Below are 18,483 nucleotides of genomic sequence, written 5' to 3' on the forward strand. Positions count from 1 at the left end.
TGCTCTCAGCCAGTCGGGAGAGAACAGGCAGTCAATTTATTGTGTGTGTATGTGTAAAAGGAAAATCTATAGGAATGTTCAGTGGAGATAATTTACAGAGAGGGAGCTCGATCTGATCGCCAAAGGATATGAACACACCTCTATAACAAAAAAAATGAAAGATTAGACATAACACTAAAGGCTAAAGCAACAGCAACAAGTAGTGTTCCAATAAGAGTTTTATTTCAATTCAGTCATTGTTAAAAAAAAAAAAAAAGCCACGACCCAGCTTCAGTTTTTTTTCTAATTTGAACATCACTCACGTTACGATCTCCGAATAAATGTCTGCAGAGAAAACAAGTAAGGCAAAGAGGAGATGGTATGTCTACAAACTGAATCCATGCAGAAAACAAAATCCTCCAAATGCAGATGCAATGTATAAAATTTACAAATTGAACTTTGAGCAATCAAAATATTTACAATTCCTTGTTTTGTCTTTTAAATGTTTAATAACATAACATTTTGAGAAACATGGAAAATGGGAGGAAATAAATCCGCACTAAAGCACTTTTGGATCATCACAACATACATTCACTGCCTAAGAGATCGAAGCCCGAACCAAGAAAGTGATATTCCGCCCGCCATTTGTTTCCTTCTCTCCTCTGATGGTTTGGTCATTAAAATCTTGTCACATGGCTGCATATTAAATCGCCCTTCATTCCAGCAGGCTTCAGAGGAGGACATGGTGAATGTGTGGCTTCACTAGTCTTCGAAGTCATCCTATCCACAGTGTGATCAGAATGTGACCCTTCTTTTGGTTCTCAGACATAAAACACAAACTACCACTACAATCAGCACAAAGTAAAGGCTTTATAAAGAGTCTGCAGTGTTTAAATCAACACTTTATATGGCAATGTGGTGATTAATAAAAGGCCAGGCTACACATCTTTAAGCTACATGAGGTTGAGGGTTTTTCTTAGATCTCAGGTGTGACACTTCCTGAGTAGTTACTTCTGCAGCCGGTACAAGAAATTCACTACAGTTCTGAGCTGAGCTACAAGGTTTTCTGCCTGTTTGAAGCAACAAAGAAACCAGAGCATGGTATCAGGTCGTTTCACCAGCAGTTACAATTATTTTGATTCAGTTTAAAACTTCTCATAATTGAAATAAAGCATCTCTTAGGTGATGCATGAACCACATGGGTTTAGATTAGCTTCAACTTAAACCAAACACTCAAGCCACTGCAGCTTCAATACTGTTTAAAATGTCTCTTAAGCCAAATAGACAAAAGAAAGCCTCTCAATGCTGAGTTTATAGCATTCCTACATGAGAGCCAATTTAATAATAAACAGAACATTAACAAAGTATTCCAACCTTCCCTGTGCAAACAGGAGAAAGGTCAGTTTGAAGGTCACTTATCAGGGAGTGTGAATGATGAAGCTCCCGACATTGATAAGCACTGACAGATATCTGACTGTTTCCCAGATGTCTCATGACATTCAGAAACAACAACAAGCAAATAACAATGAAAGGTAGGCATAACCTTTTCAGAATAAACTTCATAAAACGGGTAAAATGATCAAGAGGGGTTCATGCAGTGGGGTTCGCTCTAGGTGGGGAGAGAAGGAACAGAAGTCCAGTTTTTTTTCTTCTTTCTCGTGAATGAGCACATCAGTCCCAGTGTGTGTGTGTGTGTGTGTGTCTTGTAAGGGGTTTGTAGAGGGGCAGGTTAGGAGGGAGAGAGATGTTTGGACACAGAAGCTTTATTTGACCAGCCGCTTAGCGACGTCTCCGTAGGCGATCTCGATCTCCTTGTCGCTGGGGCAGGTGTTGGTGAACTCCTCACGTGTGTAAGCATTATTCAGGTACTTCCAGACGGCAGTCATCTCTTTGGGGATGTCGAAGCCTCTGTACTTCTTGGCCACCACCTGGAGGAGGAGATATGATAAGACATAAATCATGTTAACATGTCAAACTGTGCTGCTCTTCCTCAATAAGATTTAAATGAACTTTTGGGGCAGCATGGTGGCGCAGTGGGTAGCGCTGTCGCCACACAGCAAAACTCTTCCCGGTTCGAGTCCCACCCTGTGCGGAGTTTGCATGTTTTCCCCATGTCTGCGTGGGTTGTCTGGCTTCCTCCCACCTCCAACAGCATGCGCTTCAGGTTAATTGGCCACCTTCAAATTGACCGCAAGTATGAGTGTGTGCATGCGTGTTTGTCTGTCTCTATGTAGTTCCGCAGTGCACTGGCGCCACGTTCAGAGTGTCCCCTGCCTTACGCCCCCAGTCCGCTTGGACATGCTTCAGCACCACGCGACAGCGGATGTAGCGGGTATAGAAAATGAATGAATAAACTTTGGGGTTTGGAATGTTACTCGCTTTAAAACACAATTATTGTTGGTTTGGACCAGGGGAATCTGACATGTGTTGTACACGTCCTTTAGCCTTTAAATAACGCAACTGATTAATCTTATGTGATCTGCTTCCCTTTATGACAACCTTTATAGGTTGTAGCTGAAGGGGTAGAGAGTCAATTACACTTTAAATTAAAACAAAGGACAACTTTAATGATCAGCTGAGAGAAAACCAGGAGAACAGTCTGCTTTTGTCTGGGTACAAAAGAATTTAATTTTTAACTTTGAATTGAACGCAGGCATCATCTTGCTCAGAACTACTTCAAAACTACTTGGTATTGGAATATTTGAGTCCAAACCTTAAAAAGGACCGAGTAACCTCAACAAAAAGAATATAGCTCAGGGGAAAAGCATTCAATTTCAGGTTTGACACTGAAAAGAAGCTTCTGTTACGTCTAGATAGGTCAGGTAGCGTTAGAATTTTAAGAGCTACGTAACAGTTTGGTACAGTATAGTTGATATTGCAGCACTTCATTGGCTGAGAGGTCAGCTTACTTTAAGAAAGACTCAATGATACATAAAAGAAGTCAGCGTTCACCTTGACTATATGCAGTTTGGGAAGCAGGTTGCAGTCGGCCAGAGTCATTTCATCCCCATCCAAGAAGTTTCGATTGGAGGCCTTGACGTCTTCCATGCTGTTGTGGTCGATCTCATCGGGCAGCGGTGAGCAGAGATACTCGTCCAGCTTCTGGAGAGTCTTTAGCAGGCTGCGCTCCAAACCTGCGGGGAGAAACCAGATCCTCAACAAAAACAAGACAACAGACTGGTTCCAAGGACACTGATGCCCCATTACTGGAAAAACTCAATTTGTGCTGATGTGAGTAGAAAATAACTTCCACCATAACAGAAGAGAATGGAAAGCTCCCCTTTAAATGTAAAACTAAGCAAAACTTTTTGAGGACATTGAGCTAAGATTTGCACTGACTGAAAATTGACCATCTATGTCACTCTGGTGGGGCTGTAATAAGATACAAGTTTTATTATATACATTTAAGAGTCTTTAATGGGGTTAAATAGCTGCTTCACTAATTCACTGCTCAACCACATGGGGGCAGTATTTTATAAAACAGCAGCTTTCTGCATACAATAAAAACATGGAAATCAATAGAATTTTAACACCTGTACATTTTAAAGAAGTACATCACAGCAGTGCTGCATTATAATGGGCCTGCTGCTGTAACCAACATCTTTAAAAATCAACCCCACCACACTTTAAGGGCCCATATTTGGTTGAACAGGTGTTGGACTGGCCTCACCCATAATCGACGTGCAGATTATATGTTACCAATTCCATTGTTGAAAAATATGACATGAATGTACAAGTCAGTGGTCCCGCAGTCGACCTGGTGACCGCTTATCAATGATCCACGGGACGTAGCCACAAAGTCTGTTGACCCAGCCTTGGGTTTCATATTGAGCTCACTGTGGTTCAATATTTTCCCAAGGCGGAGAACAGCCAAATAAAACATGACACGAAATCTTGGTATTCCCAAAATACAGAGTTCTAGGGATGGAAACAATGCCACGAACCGTTTTACCTAGGATGCAACGGGATCTTCGAGACAACAGACTACATATTTCTCATATTTGGATAAGGGAATCTGATGAAGAGCGTGATAAGACAAGCAGGGATGACGCCGCATGAGTCAACAGGAAGAATGGGCTCATGAGCACTCTGGTTCTTCTTCAGACGCAAGATGTGAAGGATCAGGACACAAGGAGGCAGCAGAACAAAAGCTCTGAGTTTCCAACTGAAGGTGAAATCCACCAATCAGAGCAGGCCTGCCAACCAATCGCACAACTCTTTCTACACAGAAGGTCCCTGTATGTATGCTCGTACCCACCAGGGTGTGTGTCTGTGTCGATGCCCCCCCCCCCCCCCCCCCACACACACACACACGTATCTTACCCTCATTGGCATCTGGTTTGGAGTTCTTGATGTATGCTGAGAACTTGGCAAAGATGTCCATACCAGCCGTGTTTGACTCTGGGTGTCTCGCACCAAGTTTGATGAATCTAAACAGATGAAAACGCAAGTCAGGATAAATACTCTAACAGCACTGCATGTATGGACCCGAGTCTCTTTCCCTCTGTCATAGATGCCCGATGACTGGAAGGCTTCACTAAAGCACTAATGTATATTATTTTAATGCTGATCTAATCAACCACTTCCTCCTGTTTAAGTAATGTTTGATAAAAATAGAATGTTCTTCTGTTTTGGGCTGTGTACAGTATATAAATAGTATAGAAGTAAACACATCTTATTTGGATTTTATTCCGTGTGACACATCAGTTCCCTGTGTTCTGAATGGAGGCATAGCAAAGAGCTGCCACAAGGGAGAGAAAGTACTCACTTGGGAGGGCAAAGGACATCTTCAAGGAACTCCTCGATCTTGTTGACGTCAGTTTTGACCTCGCCATTGTAGGTGATGAAGGGTGGGTGTGTGCCAGGGGCCAGGTTCTGGAGGTCTGCAGGTTTTCTGGAAGGACAAGAGGGGCAACTTCAGATCCCATGCAAACAGCAAACATCACCCGGGCTGAAAAAGTTTCCTGAATAGTCTGAGTAACTAAACTACTAAAAACTTGATTAAAAGCTTTGCTTAAAATCAAGACAACTAAACTCCTCTCTTTTGCATATTACTTTTGTTAAGCATGCAATAATTCTCATTTGTTTACTCAGTTCATGGTCAGAATAATCAATAGGTTATTCGATTAACTAAAACGTTTTAGTACTTCAGCGGTGATAGTTCACCGTTACATCATCCTCATTCAGCAGCTACAGCTAATTATGTTGCCTGTGTGTGCGTTTGTATGGCGGCCTCCATCAATGCCTCCTCTCTCTCGTGGCCTTCAGACCGGCACATTTTGTTCCTGATGACTGTGGTGGGCAGATCACACTGACACCAAAACAAAAATAAGCATGTGTTGAATGAGCAGCGTGATCGCAGCCACAGGACCCTGAGGATTAATCCATTCTGAGGCAGCGAAACACACAGCAGCTCCTTAGCGACAAACATCAACTAACCCAACATCCTCACACCTGCTCTTTTTAGCCACTGTGTGAACTAAGCGTATTCAACATGTTAAAGCCAACAACTTGCCACTTGACAGTTTAACTTGTTAAGCTTGTAATATTTGTTGTTTGTTTAGTTTATATGCTGATCTGGATAGCAAGGATAGCCTTGACCCGAGAGAGCACATGAACCCATGCAGTGACATGTGACATCTGCAAGCATCTTCCATTTAAATGCTGCAATAAAACAATAAACACAGCAAACACACATCTTCTTTTGCAATACATTCCTCTGACTCAAGAGAACACACTATATGACTGAAGAAGAAAGGACTTTAAAAAAAAACGCCAAGCAGCAACTCCTGCTGAACACAGGCATGTTTGAAGAGCGTAAACTTACATTGTTAAGTAGGTGGAAATCCTCCACCGAAATTTACAGGACATCAGCCAGCTTTTATCTGTCAGGAAAATTTATGCAAATAGGCCCAAGCCTGAGCACAAGTCTTTGAATGTGAACGCATGCATGAAAACCATGCATGTTTTAAATAAGGAAACACAATTTATTGCGGAACATCTCTGCAGTGATCTCCATCTACCAGAGGAGGAGACAGAAATCTCGAATCTCTGAATCAAACGCACATGATGAAGAAAGACCATATATATATATATATCTGACCATGTCTGGAAATGATGTGGCACTCGCCTGTCCTAACTTAACAGGTGGAAAAAAATATCAAGGCAGCAGTTAGATGAATCACCAGAGAAAACAGAAGGGTTGGTGGAGAGCTTATGGTTCTGGCATCCACAAGTGACAGTATGTTCCGTCGCTGCAGAGATGAAAAATAAATTCAAGGTCCGGAATAAGTTTTCAGATTGCGTAGGTGAAAAATAATATTGATCACAAAATACTAGATAAAAAGTTTGAAAGCTGAAAAACCGAAAATACCCTCTGAGTCAGAATGTTTATTTTTTTCTCTTGCCTGGGAAAGGATCATGGGAAAGCCAAATAAGTCAGAAAGCAGCGACCGTGATAAAGACGGGTTTGGATGAAACTAAATCGAGTTGCTGAAGTCTTTGTGGAAACACCGTGACAAGAGGAATATTTTTATGATGGTTTAACAACCAGTGAAAAGAGAACAAGGACACATGTCAATGAGTAGGGAAAATGGGAGTGGGTTCACCTCTTCAGGTCCACCGTGGTGACGTTGAAGACGACACCTTTGAGCCACAGGATCATGAACAGCCTCTGGGAGAAGGGGCAGTTCCCGATGCTCTCGCCATCACTCCCCGCCTGTAATAAACAGACAGATAGCAAGTTAGAATAGGAACAGATTGACTATCAGACCATTAAAGAGAGGTTGGACACCCACTGAGATGGGAGCAGGCATAAAACACCCGACAGACCTTAAAAACATCTAACTGTCTCTGGACAGATTGTCCCTGGATTACTGCGACAAACACAATGAGAAACATCCCTGCAAGCGTGACCGCGGTCACAGCTCTGTTGCACAACCCATGTTATGGCATTTTACTGCACCCACAAAGGAGCCATTTAAGACAATGATTCTTTATTACACATTAAATGCTGCCCTTGGAAAATAAGACCTAAATAGGATGGAAAAAAAGTGGTGTGCCCTTGTTTCAACTACCTAAGCACACATCCCCTCCATTAATCTGAAGTACTACTGTAAGGGTAAGAGGAAACGTCTAGAGCCATTAAGACAAGGAAAGGCCTTGTTTCTGCTTTTGCTGGACTGCAGAAAGAAAAGGCCGACAGTGACGGGACAAATGGAAGCAATGTGTGTTCTCTGCAGTAATAAACATGACAGATCAGGAACCCACTAGTCCTCAAGTAATCCCTGTTCACAGTAATTCTTGTTAATTACATATCTGGAGCAAAGTTAAAAACAACATGCATTAAAATTCCTAAAATGTCAAAAGGTTCCTCCTCAGTAGACGAGAGACGTGTACAGAAAGCTTGAGCTACAGCATGAAAACACAGAATGAACCTGAATTCAGCAGACCGTTTCACAAGGAAATACAAACAGTTTCCATAGTGACAAAAATGACATGAGGGGGAGCTGCAAACTCCAAGAAACCTCTCCACCCTCAAACCATCACTCTGTCATTTCAATCTCTAACGTATTAATGACAAACAGGTATTAATCTATATTGGAAAGTAGAATGAGCATTTATTTGAACTGAGCTTTAAGCAGAATCTTAATGAACGACATTTATATTTTCTCATTTCCATTCAAACTGCATGTCAGACGTTTGTTTTTTGTCCTCAAGCACTAGTAAATAACAATCTTTATGATTAAGTGATACCTGTATGGATACCAGTTTCTAGTAAAGACTGGTAGTAATGACCACATAAAATTAATTTTACTCAAGAGCGAGTATGAAGGTCATTCACGTATTGGCACAGGAATGCTCTTCACTCGACACACCACAGCCTCTTCAGAATGCCTGATAACAGGTTGGATTTTTGTCTGCACCCTCCTCCTTCCTTCTTCCCTGCAATTCTCACCTCAACGTCTGCCTGGAAGGGAGTGATGTGAAAACTGACGCGCTATGTGAAGCAAATAGAAATCAGTGGTATTATTTCACCAATATTGTCAGACAAAATACGATATTGCTCTTATCTCAACAGCTGTTGCTTGGTTTCACGTGTGGGTTGTGCATCTTCTTGAACAGGAGATTTTGTTCTGGGGCTTCCAGTCAGAGTCTGGCTGTCATCTCTGACGCCCAACAGGGTGGCTCTGTGTGATCTGCCTGCTGGACCCATCGTCTCCCTCCCTCAATGAATCCCTGAAGGCTCAGATTAGATTAGACCAAGTCTTTGTTCTGCAAATAAATCCCCTTTTCATTTTACATGATTCAACGGTCAAACTAAATCTTGAACCATTGAACGCTGTGGTTCTCAGGGCTTATCAATGGCATTGGCAGAGTCTGAGAGGACTCGCTAAAGACATCAGTGGAACTCCATTTTCCCTACAATACTACACCTACAGAGAGCCATTCAGTTGTGGATTAAGGGTGGAGATGCAGCACAGCAACGGTTTCCATGACAATAAGCAGACACATATGGCATGGAAAGCAGAGCACACATTGTGGAGGGGATTACTCATTCACAGGTAAACTGTGAAGTAAGCTCTCTTTCTGACCTGAAGAAATGCAAACCACGCAAAGTAATGCCACTTTTCATTACAAAGCTGTTTACTGTACTTCCATCGCAGTGATCTTCTTTAAAGCTCTGTCTCGAGTTGCCAAGACACAGCAACACCAGCTGAGGACAACACACCAGACTTTTCCGTCTCAGTCTTTTCTCAGAGCCGTGGCAGAGCTCCACCCTCTGGAGTCTGCACTGCTGCCGACTCCATGCAGCTCTCTGTTACACACTGACAAAGATCTGCTGCAGCGAAACAAACAGCATGAGATATTACACGAAACAAGAGCAGATTAAGAGATTGCAGGTAGAGCTGATATAAATAAAGCAGAGCAGGCGGTAATAGATGCTAGAAAAAAGACGAACAGGAGGAAGCTGAGGCAGACAGCTTCAGAGTTTGGCTACTGTTTTGCATGTTGCTTGTTTCTTCCTACTCCTGTTCTCCCTAATTTATCCCTCTGCCCTTATACTGGGCCCCTGTGTGGAGTCACAGGGGAGGGGGGTTGGGTATATGGGGTGGAGGGAAAAACTATTCCAGAAATGTCCTGTTAGTCCTGCTGGAGAGGCTGCCTTGTTTAGTTTTAGTGATGCTGCTGGCTGGAGCTGCATTTCCACTGCCTGCGATACACGAAGCTTCTGCGCCCTGAATTTCATCCTATATGAACCCAATAAAGAAGAAGGGTTCAGCCGACCCCTTATGTTTGTGAAGCCTAAAATAAAGAATGAACTGGTTTGAACCCTTCAAGCGTCATTCCCATCATTTTACAGCTTACAACCTTCATAATGTGACATTCAGAAAAGGGTTCTGGAGAACCATACAGCAGCAACACAAAGCACTTTTTGTTTACAACACTTTAAGCACGTCACCAGTTACAAGGGGAAAGAGAACACCCCCATAAAAAACACATAAGGCAAAAAAAAAAATCTGAACAGGCCTTTATAAGGACAGGCCAGTTGAAAAAGACATTTTCCAAGAAGTAAACCAGTGCTGTGCTTCCAAATGCGAGAAACGTTTACAGGAACATTTAGTGGTGCCCAGTGTGTAGCCTGCAATTTTACCTTCTGTGTCAAAAAATGATTCAGACCTTGCAGATGGTTACACCATCTTTAACAGAGGCTTGAGACAGATTTTCCCCGATGTGTAACGGCTAGAATAACTACTGGGCAGCAGAAGCAGGAACAGCTGACTACTGCCAGCGGACTCTCAAGCTTTATTTAGGCTCAATGGATGGACCCTGAGTCAACAAATGCCTGTTTATTTAATGCCAAGCACACACAGCTGCCCAATGGAGGGTTTGAGTCATGCCGTGGTCGGATGTTATCTCGAAGCCAGTCTCTAGGACAGGGTGGCCCTGAAGAGGAACAATGAGACCTCAGATAGCATGAGGTCCAGCAGCGTCGTTATGACATGCTCTTTACCTCCCTATCAAGCGTCTTTGACTGACTGACAGCTCTTTTCATCCAAGAAATAATGATCATGCCAGGACTTGAACATAACATGGCCGTATGTGCACACTTAACACAAGATGTTCTCTTCACAAGTGTAGTCCTATAACATTTTCACAAGCAGTCACATAAAACCTATGAGTCATTCACCTCGCCTTCCATTCTCTAAAATTCTTTCACTTTCTCACTTTTCTACCTCGACTCCTCTGACAGCATTTATGTTTTTGAGTGCTCTGATCAGAATCATGACTTCTCAAAAGGCAGCCTTCTAGTACAATAGATCCTCTTCAAACTGGGCAGGTCCTCTCAGTCTCTGAGCACAGTCTAATTTTAGCAAGACAGCTTTCCCAACATCATACTCTAAATTGTGTGGGCTGCTCATCAAGTTCAAGGCACACTTTGACCGAATAAGGAATCGACGATGTAACAAGCGCTGCAGCTTTCCTCCTCCTGCTCCAGCACACAGCAGGAATGCAAGCTTGAGAGTGGGCTGCCATGGTAACGTCACAGCAGCAACGCCTCTCCCTGTCGGCTGGAAAAGTATGCAGGGCTGGGCCGGTTCTCTGAGCAGCTATTAGTACCAGGCTGGACTCCTCAGCTAATAGCAGTCATAATTTAGATGAACTGAACCAGGTTCAGGGGTTAACTGGGACAACTTGGTGTAGACGGTTTAACCTAATTTACAATTTCAAATAAAAATCAACCCCAAACTATGTGAAAAAGAACAATCTCTCTGGGCAATCTCTCTCTGACCTTACTAGTTGATCATGCAACTTACGCGACAACTCAAAACATCAAAACTCAGGTTTATAATGTTTTGTTGTTTGCCTGTGTTGAGCCAGCAGTTGTCTGCAGTCTGTTGGGCAAACTTCTTTTTCATGCTAAAGCACTCCCTCAGCTAGCATTAGCTCTGTTGTCATCTAGACGTCTTGTAGTGATGCATGTCATTTTTGGTGTGTGAGTGCTACAACCCCAGACGTTTAACAGACAAAGCAACTTATCCATCCATTTTCTTGTACACAGGATCACCGTAATCATCTCCATCCACCTTGCAGTCAATGGTCTGCTGGAGTCTATCCCATATGGCTAGGGGCTAAAGACAGGGTACACCCTGGATACGATGCCACAGGTCATCATGGGGTCATAGAAAAGACAAAAAAACTCATATACCTGCAGACAATTATTTTTTTATTGCCGATTTCAGTCCTAGGAATGATGCAAAGTTTGATAATACTGTCGCCAAACGATGACCAGCCATGACCATGACAAAAACTATGAATGACCATTTCAAGAAAAATACTAATTGAAAATTTCTCAATGCAAAATGCCAACTAATAAATTAGACAGCAACAGTTGTCAACAAGAACCAATGCTGTCAGACTGCAACATCCCGCAACACCCCAGAGTTCAAAATTTTACCCTGACCTGCTTGCATAGATCAAAGATCAAAGCTAGTGCTCTGACCTTCTGTCATTGATCAAAGCAGTATCTTTGATCTGCTGGCCTTCTCCCTCGTCTTTCTATCCTATCCAGTTGCTGAGCGTACAAAAGTTAAAAATTGACCTTGACCTAGTTTTCTCAAGGTCAAAGTAATCATTTCATTTTCATCTCCTTTGCGCCTGAGTAATGTGCTTTTTGTTTCATCTTTCTATCTGCAACAGTTGTGAAGACATTTGGCGGACTAACGGACGGATGAACGGACTAATGGACGAACACACAAACACTGACAATTACAATACATCACCACTTTGAAGTGGGATGTAATCATCTGTACTCTGATCAAAATGATTTTCACCATAAGGTTCATAAATATGAGGGCACAGTAAAAACCCCATCACATCCTGGGTGTGACTCTGACTCAGTCTGACATCAGCCTGTGGAATCCTCAACACTTCCACTCAGACATAGACTGATTGTACTGGAGCACAAGAGTACCATCTAAGAACAAACAGAATCTATGGAAAGTTGGAGGACAAAGTCTAAAAGGTTTCTTGCACAACTATTCAGTGGTACCTCTACTTATGAATGTCTCTACATACGAAATTTTCTACTTATGAAACGACTCAACAGGAAAATATTGCCTCTAGTTATGAAATAAATTTTGAGTTACGAAAGGTAAAAATACAGTGTGGGCTGCTACTCGCAGCTCCCAAAGGTTCCTGGACGCAACATTCTTATAGGTGCTCTGCTATTGGTTATTACCTAGCATCCTGGCATCCCATTGTCTGTGTACAGCTAGATAGGAGTCTATGCAGCGTCCTCGTCATTCGGCCCTCGACCCATGACGTGTTCTGATAGTTTTACGCAAATACTGTATATTAACATTTTGAGTATTTGCTATGGACCCCAAGAAAGTGACGGAGAAATGACGGAGTCTTTGTGTGTGGCTCTGCGGTGCACTGGCGTCGTGCCCGGAGTGTCCCCCGCCTCACGCCTTATGCCGCTAAGATAGGCTCCGGCTCCCCGTGACCCGCTCAGTGGATATAGCGGTGGTAATCTGTCGATGACTGACTGACTGACTGACAAACAAAGCAATGAAAAAGGAATGCGTTTGGTTGATCTCGCCAAAGACTATGGTTGTATATCTACAATCGCCACATTATTAAAACAAAAGGAAGTTTAAGGAGTTTAAGGCATCGCGTCGGTGGTTGGAGAAGTTCAAAAGGAGGACTGGAATTCACTCTGTAGTTCGGCATGGTGAGGCAAGAGCGCATGAACAGGGCAAAAAACAATGAGGACAGCAATTGAAAGGTAAATGACCATCATTTTTATTCTGTTTTTTACTTTATGCACAACTCATTTATTGTGTAATAAGATGATTGTAACATGTATTTGTTTATATGTTTTGATGCATTTCTATGCTTTATAAAACATTTATGTCTGAATTTTGGGGGACTTGGAATGAATTAGGGCATTTGCATGGAAAACGCTTACGAAATTTTCTATTTACAAAATTTCTTCCAGAACCAATTAATTTCGTAAGTAGAGGTACCACTGTACTGTCTCAGTGCTATAAGCTGAGTTCATATTGTAGAATTCTTGAATTTAACCTGTGTGAAAGAAACAAACAACCAACTCAGGTTTCTAAATGCACAATATAATGTTAAGACAGATACAATAAGTCCAAAAAGATGTCATCCTAGCCTCCATGATCAGGCGCAGGACCTTTGATGCATACACCTCAGCTGGGTTTGAGATGCATGTGAAACACAAGCTGACTGGATCATGTTGAGACTGATTGAATTACATTAGGGCGGTGCAGAGTCTCCTCGTATAGAGGACCAGAAACATCTCATGACAGCAAGCATTATATCCTGATTTTAAAGCTGCAGGCACTGTCCTGTTAATTCATGCAGACTACAGCCCAGTATAACACACCAATCAAACTACTGTATTACGAGTTTATGTTGAGATCAGATCTGGAAGGTCTCTGATCTATGTTGGTCCAGGGTGGCCTCACTTCCTGTTCTTGAGCTAAAGGAGACACGCCTCATTAGCTTTTGGCTTCCTGGTGGGGCAGCACAAATAAGGCTTCACTTCCTCCTAAAACTAAGCCTTTCCTCTGGATTTATTGAGTAAACATGATTTTATACGGGGCATTTTAATGGCTTTCTGACAGATGCAGGAACAACCCATCCTATATTCCACTGATGAGAACATGAAATCCATGCACCCACAAAAATGTAAATATTGATTGGAAGGTTCTTGGTGTAATATCCCATCGCCAGATCAATGTGGCTGGTTTCCAGAGTCAGTCAACCAGACGATAACAATGGTTAAAACAGTAGACAGGCCAGGTTCTGCAAAAGCAAATATGCAGCTCAGAAACATCATAGCACCATCAAACAAACAGTATCCATTAATCCTTGTCCCCTGACTCAAGATGCTGACTACAGCATTGATACATGCTCAGGAAACGTTAACTCTATTGATTTTCCTATTAAAAAAACAGAAACCATTTACCTAGAATGCCACCCAAGGGGGATGTGGATTATTTTCAATTTTAAAAGCAACAAGTAAACAATAAGCAATTTCCATTGTAAATTTAACCTGATAACCAAGTCATAACTAACACCATGTGTGTGCTACAGAAAAAGTAAAAAATTTTCATTCAATTTTGCATCCAAGGACAGACATGCGTATAAACACACACACACACACACTTTACTTAGCATAGAATATCATGCAACAGCACAGCAACTGCTAAAAAGCTGACTCATTTCCATAAAACAGCAAGCCACACAGCACAAAACTGTTACATGTTAAAATTGATTGTAAAAACATGACCAGCTCTCCTCAAGGCCTTTAAAAAAAACTCAGTCATGTCTTCTAGGAGAGACTTTTGCCCCATTTCATATTCTTTTCAAGGAGAGACTGATATTCCTTTATTCCACCCCATGTTCTATACGAACATGTGACGGAGCACATGTTCCACCTCTGATAGCAGCAGAGGTGGCAACTGTCACATGTGCATTATTGTAAAATGGGAAGTTGCGATGGGGTTATGATCTTTACCTGTACCCGAGGTAAACACAAATGTACACAGGCTCTTGGCCATCCTGACTTCTCTCCACCATGTTTCCTGGATCTGCTGTCACTGCTGGCAACAACGTGGAGGTCTGGGAGAAGCAGAAGGCTTTGCAACCAGTAGCATCAGCCTGGCACACTCGTAGCCAAGAGACGCACGCATACACGAGTAGAAATAAAGCCCCGTCTGTTTCCCTTGGCTCATCTATATTCTGTTCATTACCATACCATCAGGTCATCACTGCATGTGCTCCTGTCTTTTTTTCTCTTGTCAATGAAAATTGAGGTGTATATGCTCTGTTACATGAACACAATCATGATTACTGACTGTTTCATGTTCCGAGTACTGGTGTTTACTATTAACAGGCACTTTAAGTAAGTACTCAGAGCTACTGGTAATGTCAGTCTGTAGAGATCCTCCCTGAACACATACAAACTCAACATGTTTGCTTTCCTGGATAGAAACACGGATACAAACTAGCACTTCCAGTACTGACTCAGCAACCCCAGTGACAGGTTATAGTTTCATCACCCTTCCTTTCCCTTACACTTCACGTTAAGCATATTTGTATAAAAACAAAAATACAAACAAGTCCCATCTTAATTTACAAGGTGCACTTTTTGGCGTTCAGCTTTTTTTCAAAAGTAATTAACTGCCATTCAACTGACATAGGCTTAAACTTTCACTAATATTTAACACCATGTCTTCACAGTTCTGATGAACACCAGACAACAACCTCAGAGACGTCTAAATGGAATGGACTGGAAGCTGCACTCTCTACAGCACATAAAACTGCCTAGAAAACAGCATCTAAACTGCTGCACTGTGACAAGTTTTTCCCTCTCTCAAAACAGAACACGCAGTGTGCATCCCAAAAAGACGACAGGTTTCATGTCCAATGACAATCAAAGACGAACACAATGGAAAATGTTACCATGATAATGTGACTACCGTTGCTACACACACTGCTGACAGACCAGATCAATTGCTCCCTAATAGTTGGCTCTACAGAATGGGTAAATAGTGTTTGACTCATCAGTCTACACGGGGTGGCATCCCGTGTGAGAGAAATGTAATTAGACAGCACCAATATGGAGCGGAGCCCTGACGCTGGTGTGTGTGTGTGTGTGTGTGTGTGTGTGTGTGTGTGTGTGTGGAGAGCACAGTTTGTTATCAGCTGTTCCCAGGGGTCAACCCTAAGAGTGTGTCTATGGCAACCTGCATGCCTACCATTCTCTCCCACCACTGAGTTTAACACCACACAGTCAGAGCGATGATGTCAGTGACGGATGTGGACATCAGACGCTGGCATATAACCTGGACCCATTCAAGGACGACAGAGAAACACAGACTGAAAATAAATCTCTGGAAGTCTTCTCACAGTCCAGTGAGGCAGGGCCTGGTGGCTGAGAGCTGGCCACAAGCAGAAACCTTCCAGGGCTGTGGGTGATGTAACCTCTCCAGTAGGAGAGGCAGTAAAAAGAAAATGCTGGCCACTTCATTCTCCATTCACTCTGCCTTTTCACTCAGACTCATCTCTGACTCACCATGAAAGGTTCCATTTAAAATGGTGTCAACAAGAACAACACAGTTGCAGGAGATGTTTGCATCCAAACAGTTCATCTTTTAGAGACCTGAGCCAATGGTCTCCACACTTTTAAGCACATTTAAAACACCTTCGATTTTGAAAGCCGAGTCTCGTGAATAGCAGAGATATTCCACAAACTTTATGTTGTAAAGTGCGTCATGAGACTGACTAACTGCACCTCTTAAATATTGGCATTTCATAAGTATACAGCCAAATAATATCTAAGAGTTAAGTGTACTATACCATCCAATTGTCTAAAAATGTTTTTTGAAATTGACACAAAAAAGCCCCATAAATATTTAAATTGGGGCTCCATATAATCCCATTGATTTCAGACAGCCTCTAGTGCGACATCACCACACTTTTAGAACATCTGAGGAGGCCTCTGTTGACAGGACATCCTCTAAAGCCAGGATACAAACTTCCAAGAGCAGGTACTTCTGAATTCCTCTAAAACTTATGAAAGATTAGAATCAATTTAACAATACCAAGAAAATTGAACTGTCATGTTAAACTTTTTGAAATATTTTTCATTAAACTGAAAAGTAAAATACCACTACATACTGACCAAATGACCCAGCCCCACTCCCTCCCAGCCCCCCCTCCTTTCCCTCGCTCTGCCATATTCCCGCCCTGCGCAGCAGCAGCAGCCTGAAGAAAGGAAGCACAGCTACAAGGAACACAGCTGTTCTCAAATATAAAAAAAAAAGATAAAACTTCATTAGCTGAAGACCCTCCTCCAGGCTAAAATTGTGTGTGTGTATATATATATATATATATATATGAACGCTGACTCAGCCTTTCCGGAATAAAAATATTCATTTATACAATAATAAAATGGAATTTTAAAAAAACAAAACAATGACAAGTCTTTAACACACAGCCACCATCCTTCCCTAATATTATCCTTCAGTAAACTTGAGGATCTGTCGCAACAACCACCGAACTCCTCCAGAGATCACAGCCTGAATACCGGTCTTTAGCAACGGCTGCGCAGAAATGATGTGGCTCTACTGTTATAATCGCAACAATGCGGGGTATACAGTTGATCTCACAGCAAAATCATGTAAATGCTGCATGATGGAGTGTTCAGTGTTGAATGGGCATCCGCAGCTTTTGTTCCCGTAGCTCCCAGTCTTCCAGCATGGCAGCTTCTCTTCCCCTCCGATGGGGGATGAGGGGCCGCCCTGGGCTGCACATGGCCACGGAGGGGAGGATGGGTTCGCGTCTCCCCAGCCCAAAAAATAAAAACGTAATGCCCCACGAAATCTTTAAGTCTCCTTCAAATGTTGGGGAGTGGAATACCAACGATGAAAGTTAGCTCAACTGGTCAAACCCAACGCGCACACACGTAACGGAAAGATTTGAAAATAAGGCTTTGATGACCAGAACGCAGTGTTAAATTATCCAAACGCCAGACAGCCAAGATGAAAAACTCAACTCTCAAACGACTCACCTTGACAAACAGCTCGATAACGGGTTCGTCGTCCGGCTTTATTCCGTTCTGCGGTACCGACAGTGACATTGTGAAGGCTGCTACTTAAAAGTTTTTGCTAGCAAATTGGCTTCTCCTCTGCTACCACACCCGACTAGCTCGGACCTCTGCTCCTCCACTCTTCTTCTCCGCGCTGGAGCCTAGTTGGCGCTTTTTCTCTCCAAAGAAGACCCAATGCTCGGAGCACAGAAGTCTGTGACACACAGCGGACAAGGAGGCAGCAGCGCCCACAAGAAACACCTGCTTCAAAGGGCCTACGTCAACGGAAAGTTAGCAAACCTGAGGTCACTAAAACATCCCTGGACATGGGGCTCTTTATACGGGCTGGAGGATGAGGTCTGCTGGGAAGAAGCAACGGGAGTAATTAAACATGTGACGTCATCAGAGGAACAAAATGTGGGCGGGATTCAGAAGCCGTTCACTACAATCTGAATCATACTATGTGAAGACATGACCCGCCCCACTCTACCGTTGATTGGTCAGGACATGTCCCCTTGGCTTTGTTAGGTGGAGAAATAAGAGATGCTGATTGGTTTAAATTCAGGCAAGAATTTCATAGTAGGCCAATCAGAGACAGAGTAGTCTGGTCATGGCAACGCCCCAGTAGATATGGAATCAATGGTTGTGTAGGTTTCACATTCTGGTTATTTTCAGTCCGAATAGTAATTAGACGAACTTTACGTATTCTAAAGCAACAAAATGATTTTCCATCATTAATAAATTTATATTGTATAGTCTCCACCCTCCTCTTTTATTTGGTTTATTTTTTTGTCCCTTTGTGTTTGATTTGTATTATACACATTGCAACCAATTCTAAATTTAAGAAATTACTCAGACGTGGAACGTGTACA

General features: G+C 42.5%; 1 protein-coding gene across 1 annotated transcript; it reads right to left on the minus strand.

Moving 5' to 3' along the window:
• Positions 1-200: 200 nt before the first annotated feature.
• clic4 (chloride intracellular channel 4) lies at positions 201-17,981 on the minus strand. The gene is made up of 6 exons (XM_068338813.1): positions 17,594-17,981; positions 6,588-6,697; positions 4,748-4,873; positions 4,303-4,409; positions 2,932-3,113; positions 201-1,907 (listed from the first exon to the last, which is right to left on the minus strand). The coding sequence occupies exons 1-6, from the start codon at positions 17,660-17,662 to the stop codon at positions 1,743-1,745; spliced, it is 759 nt and encodes a 252-aa protein (XP_068194914.1). The 5' UTR covers positions 17,663-17,981; the 3' UTR covers positions 201-1,742.
• Between the last annotated feature and the right edge of the window lie 502 nt (positions 17,982-18,483).

Source organism: Antennarius striatus, chromosome 17, assembly GCF_040054535.1.
Source record: "Antennarius striatus isolate MH-2024 chromosome 17, ASM4005453v1, whole genome shotgun sequence".
Lineage (NCBI taxonomy): Eukaryota > Metazoa > Chordata > Actinopteri > Lophiiformes > Antennariidae > Antennarius > Antennarius striatus.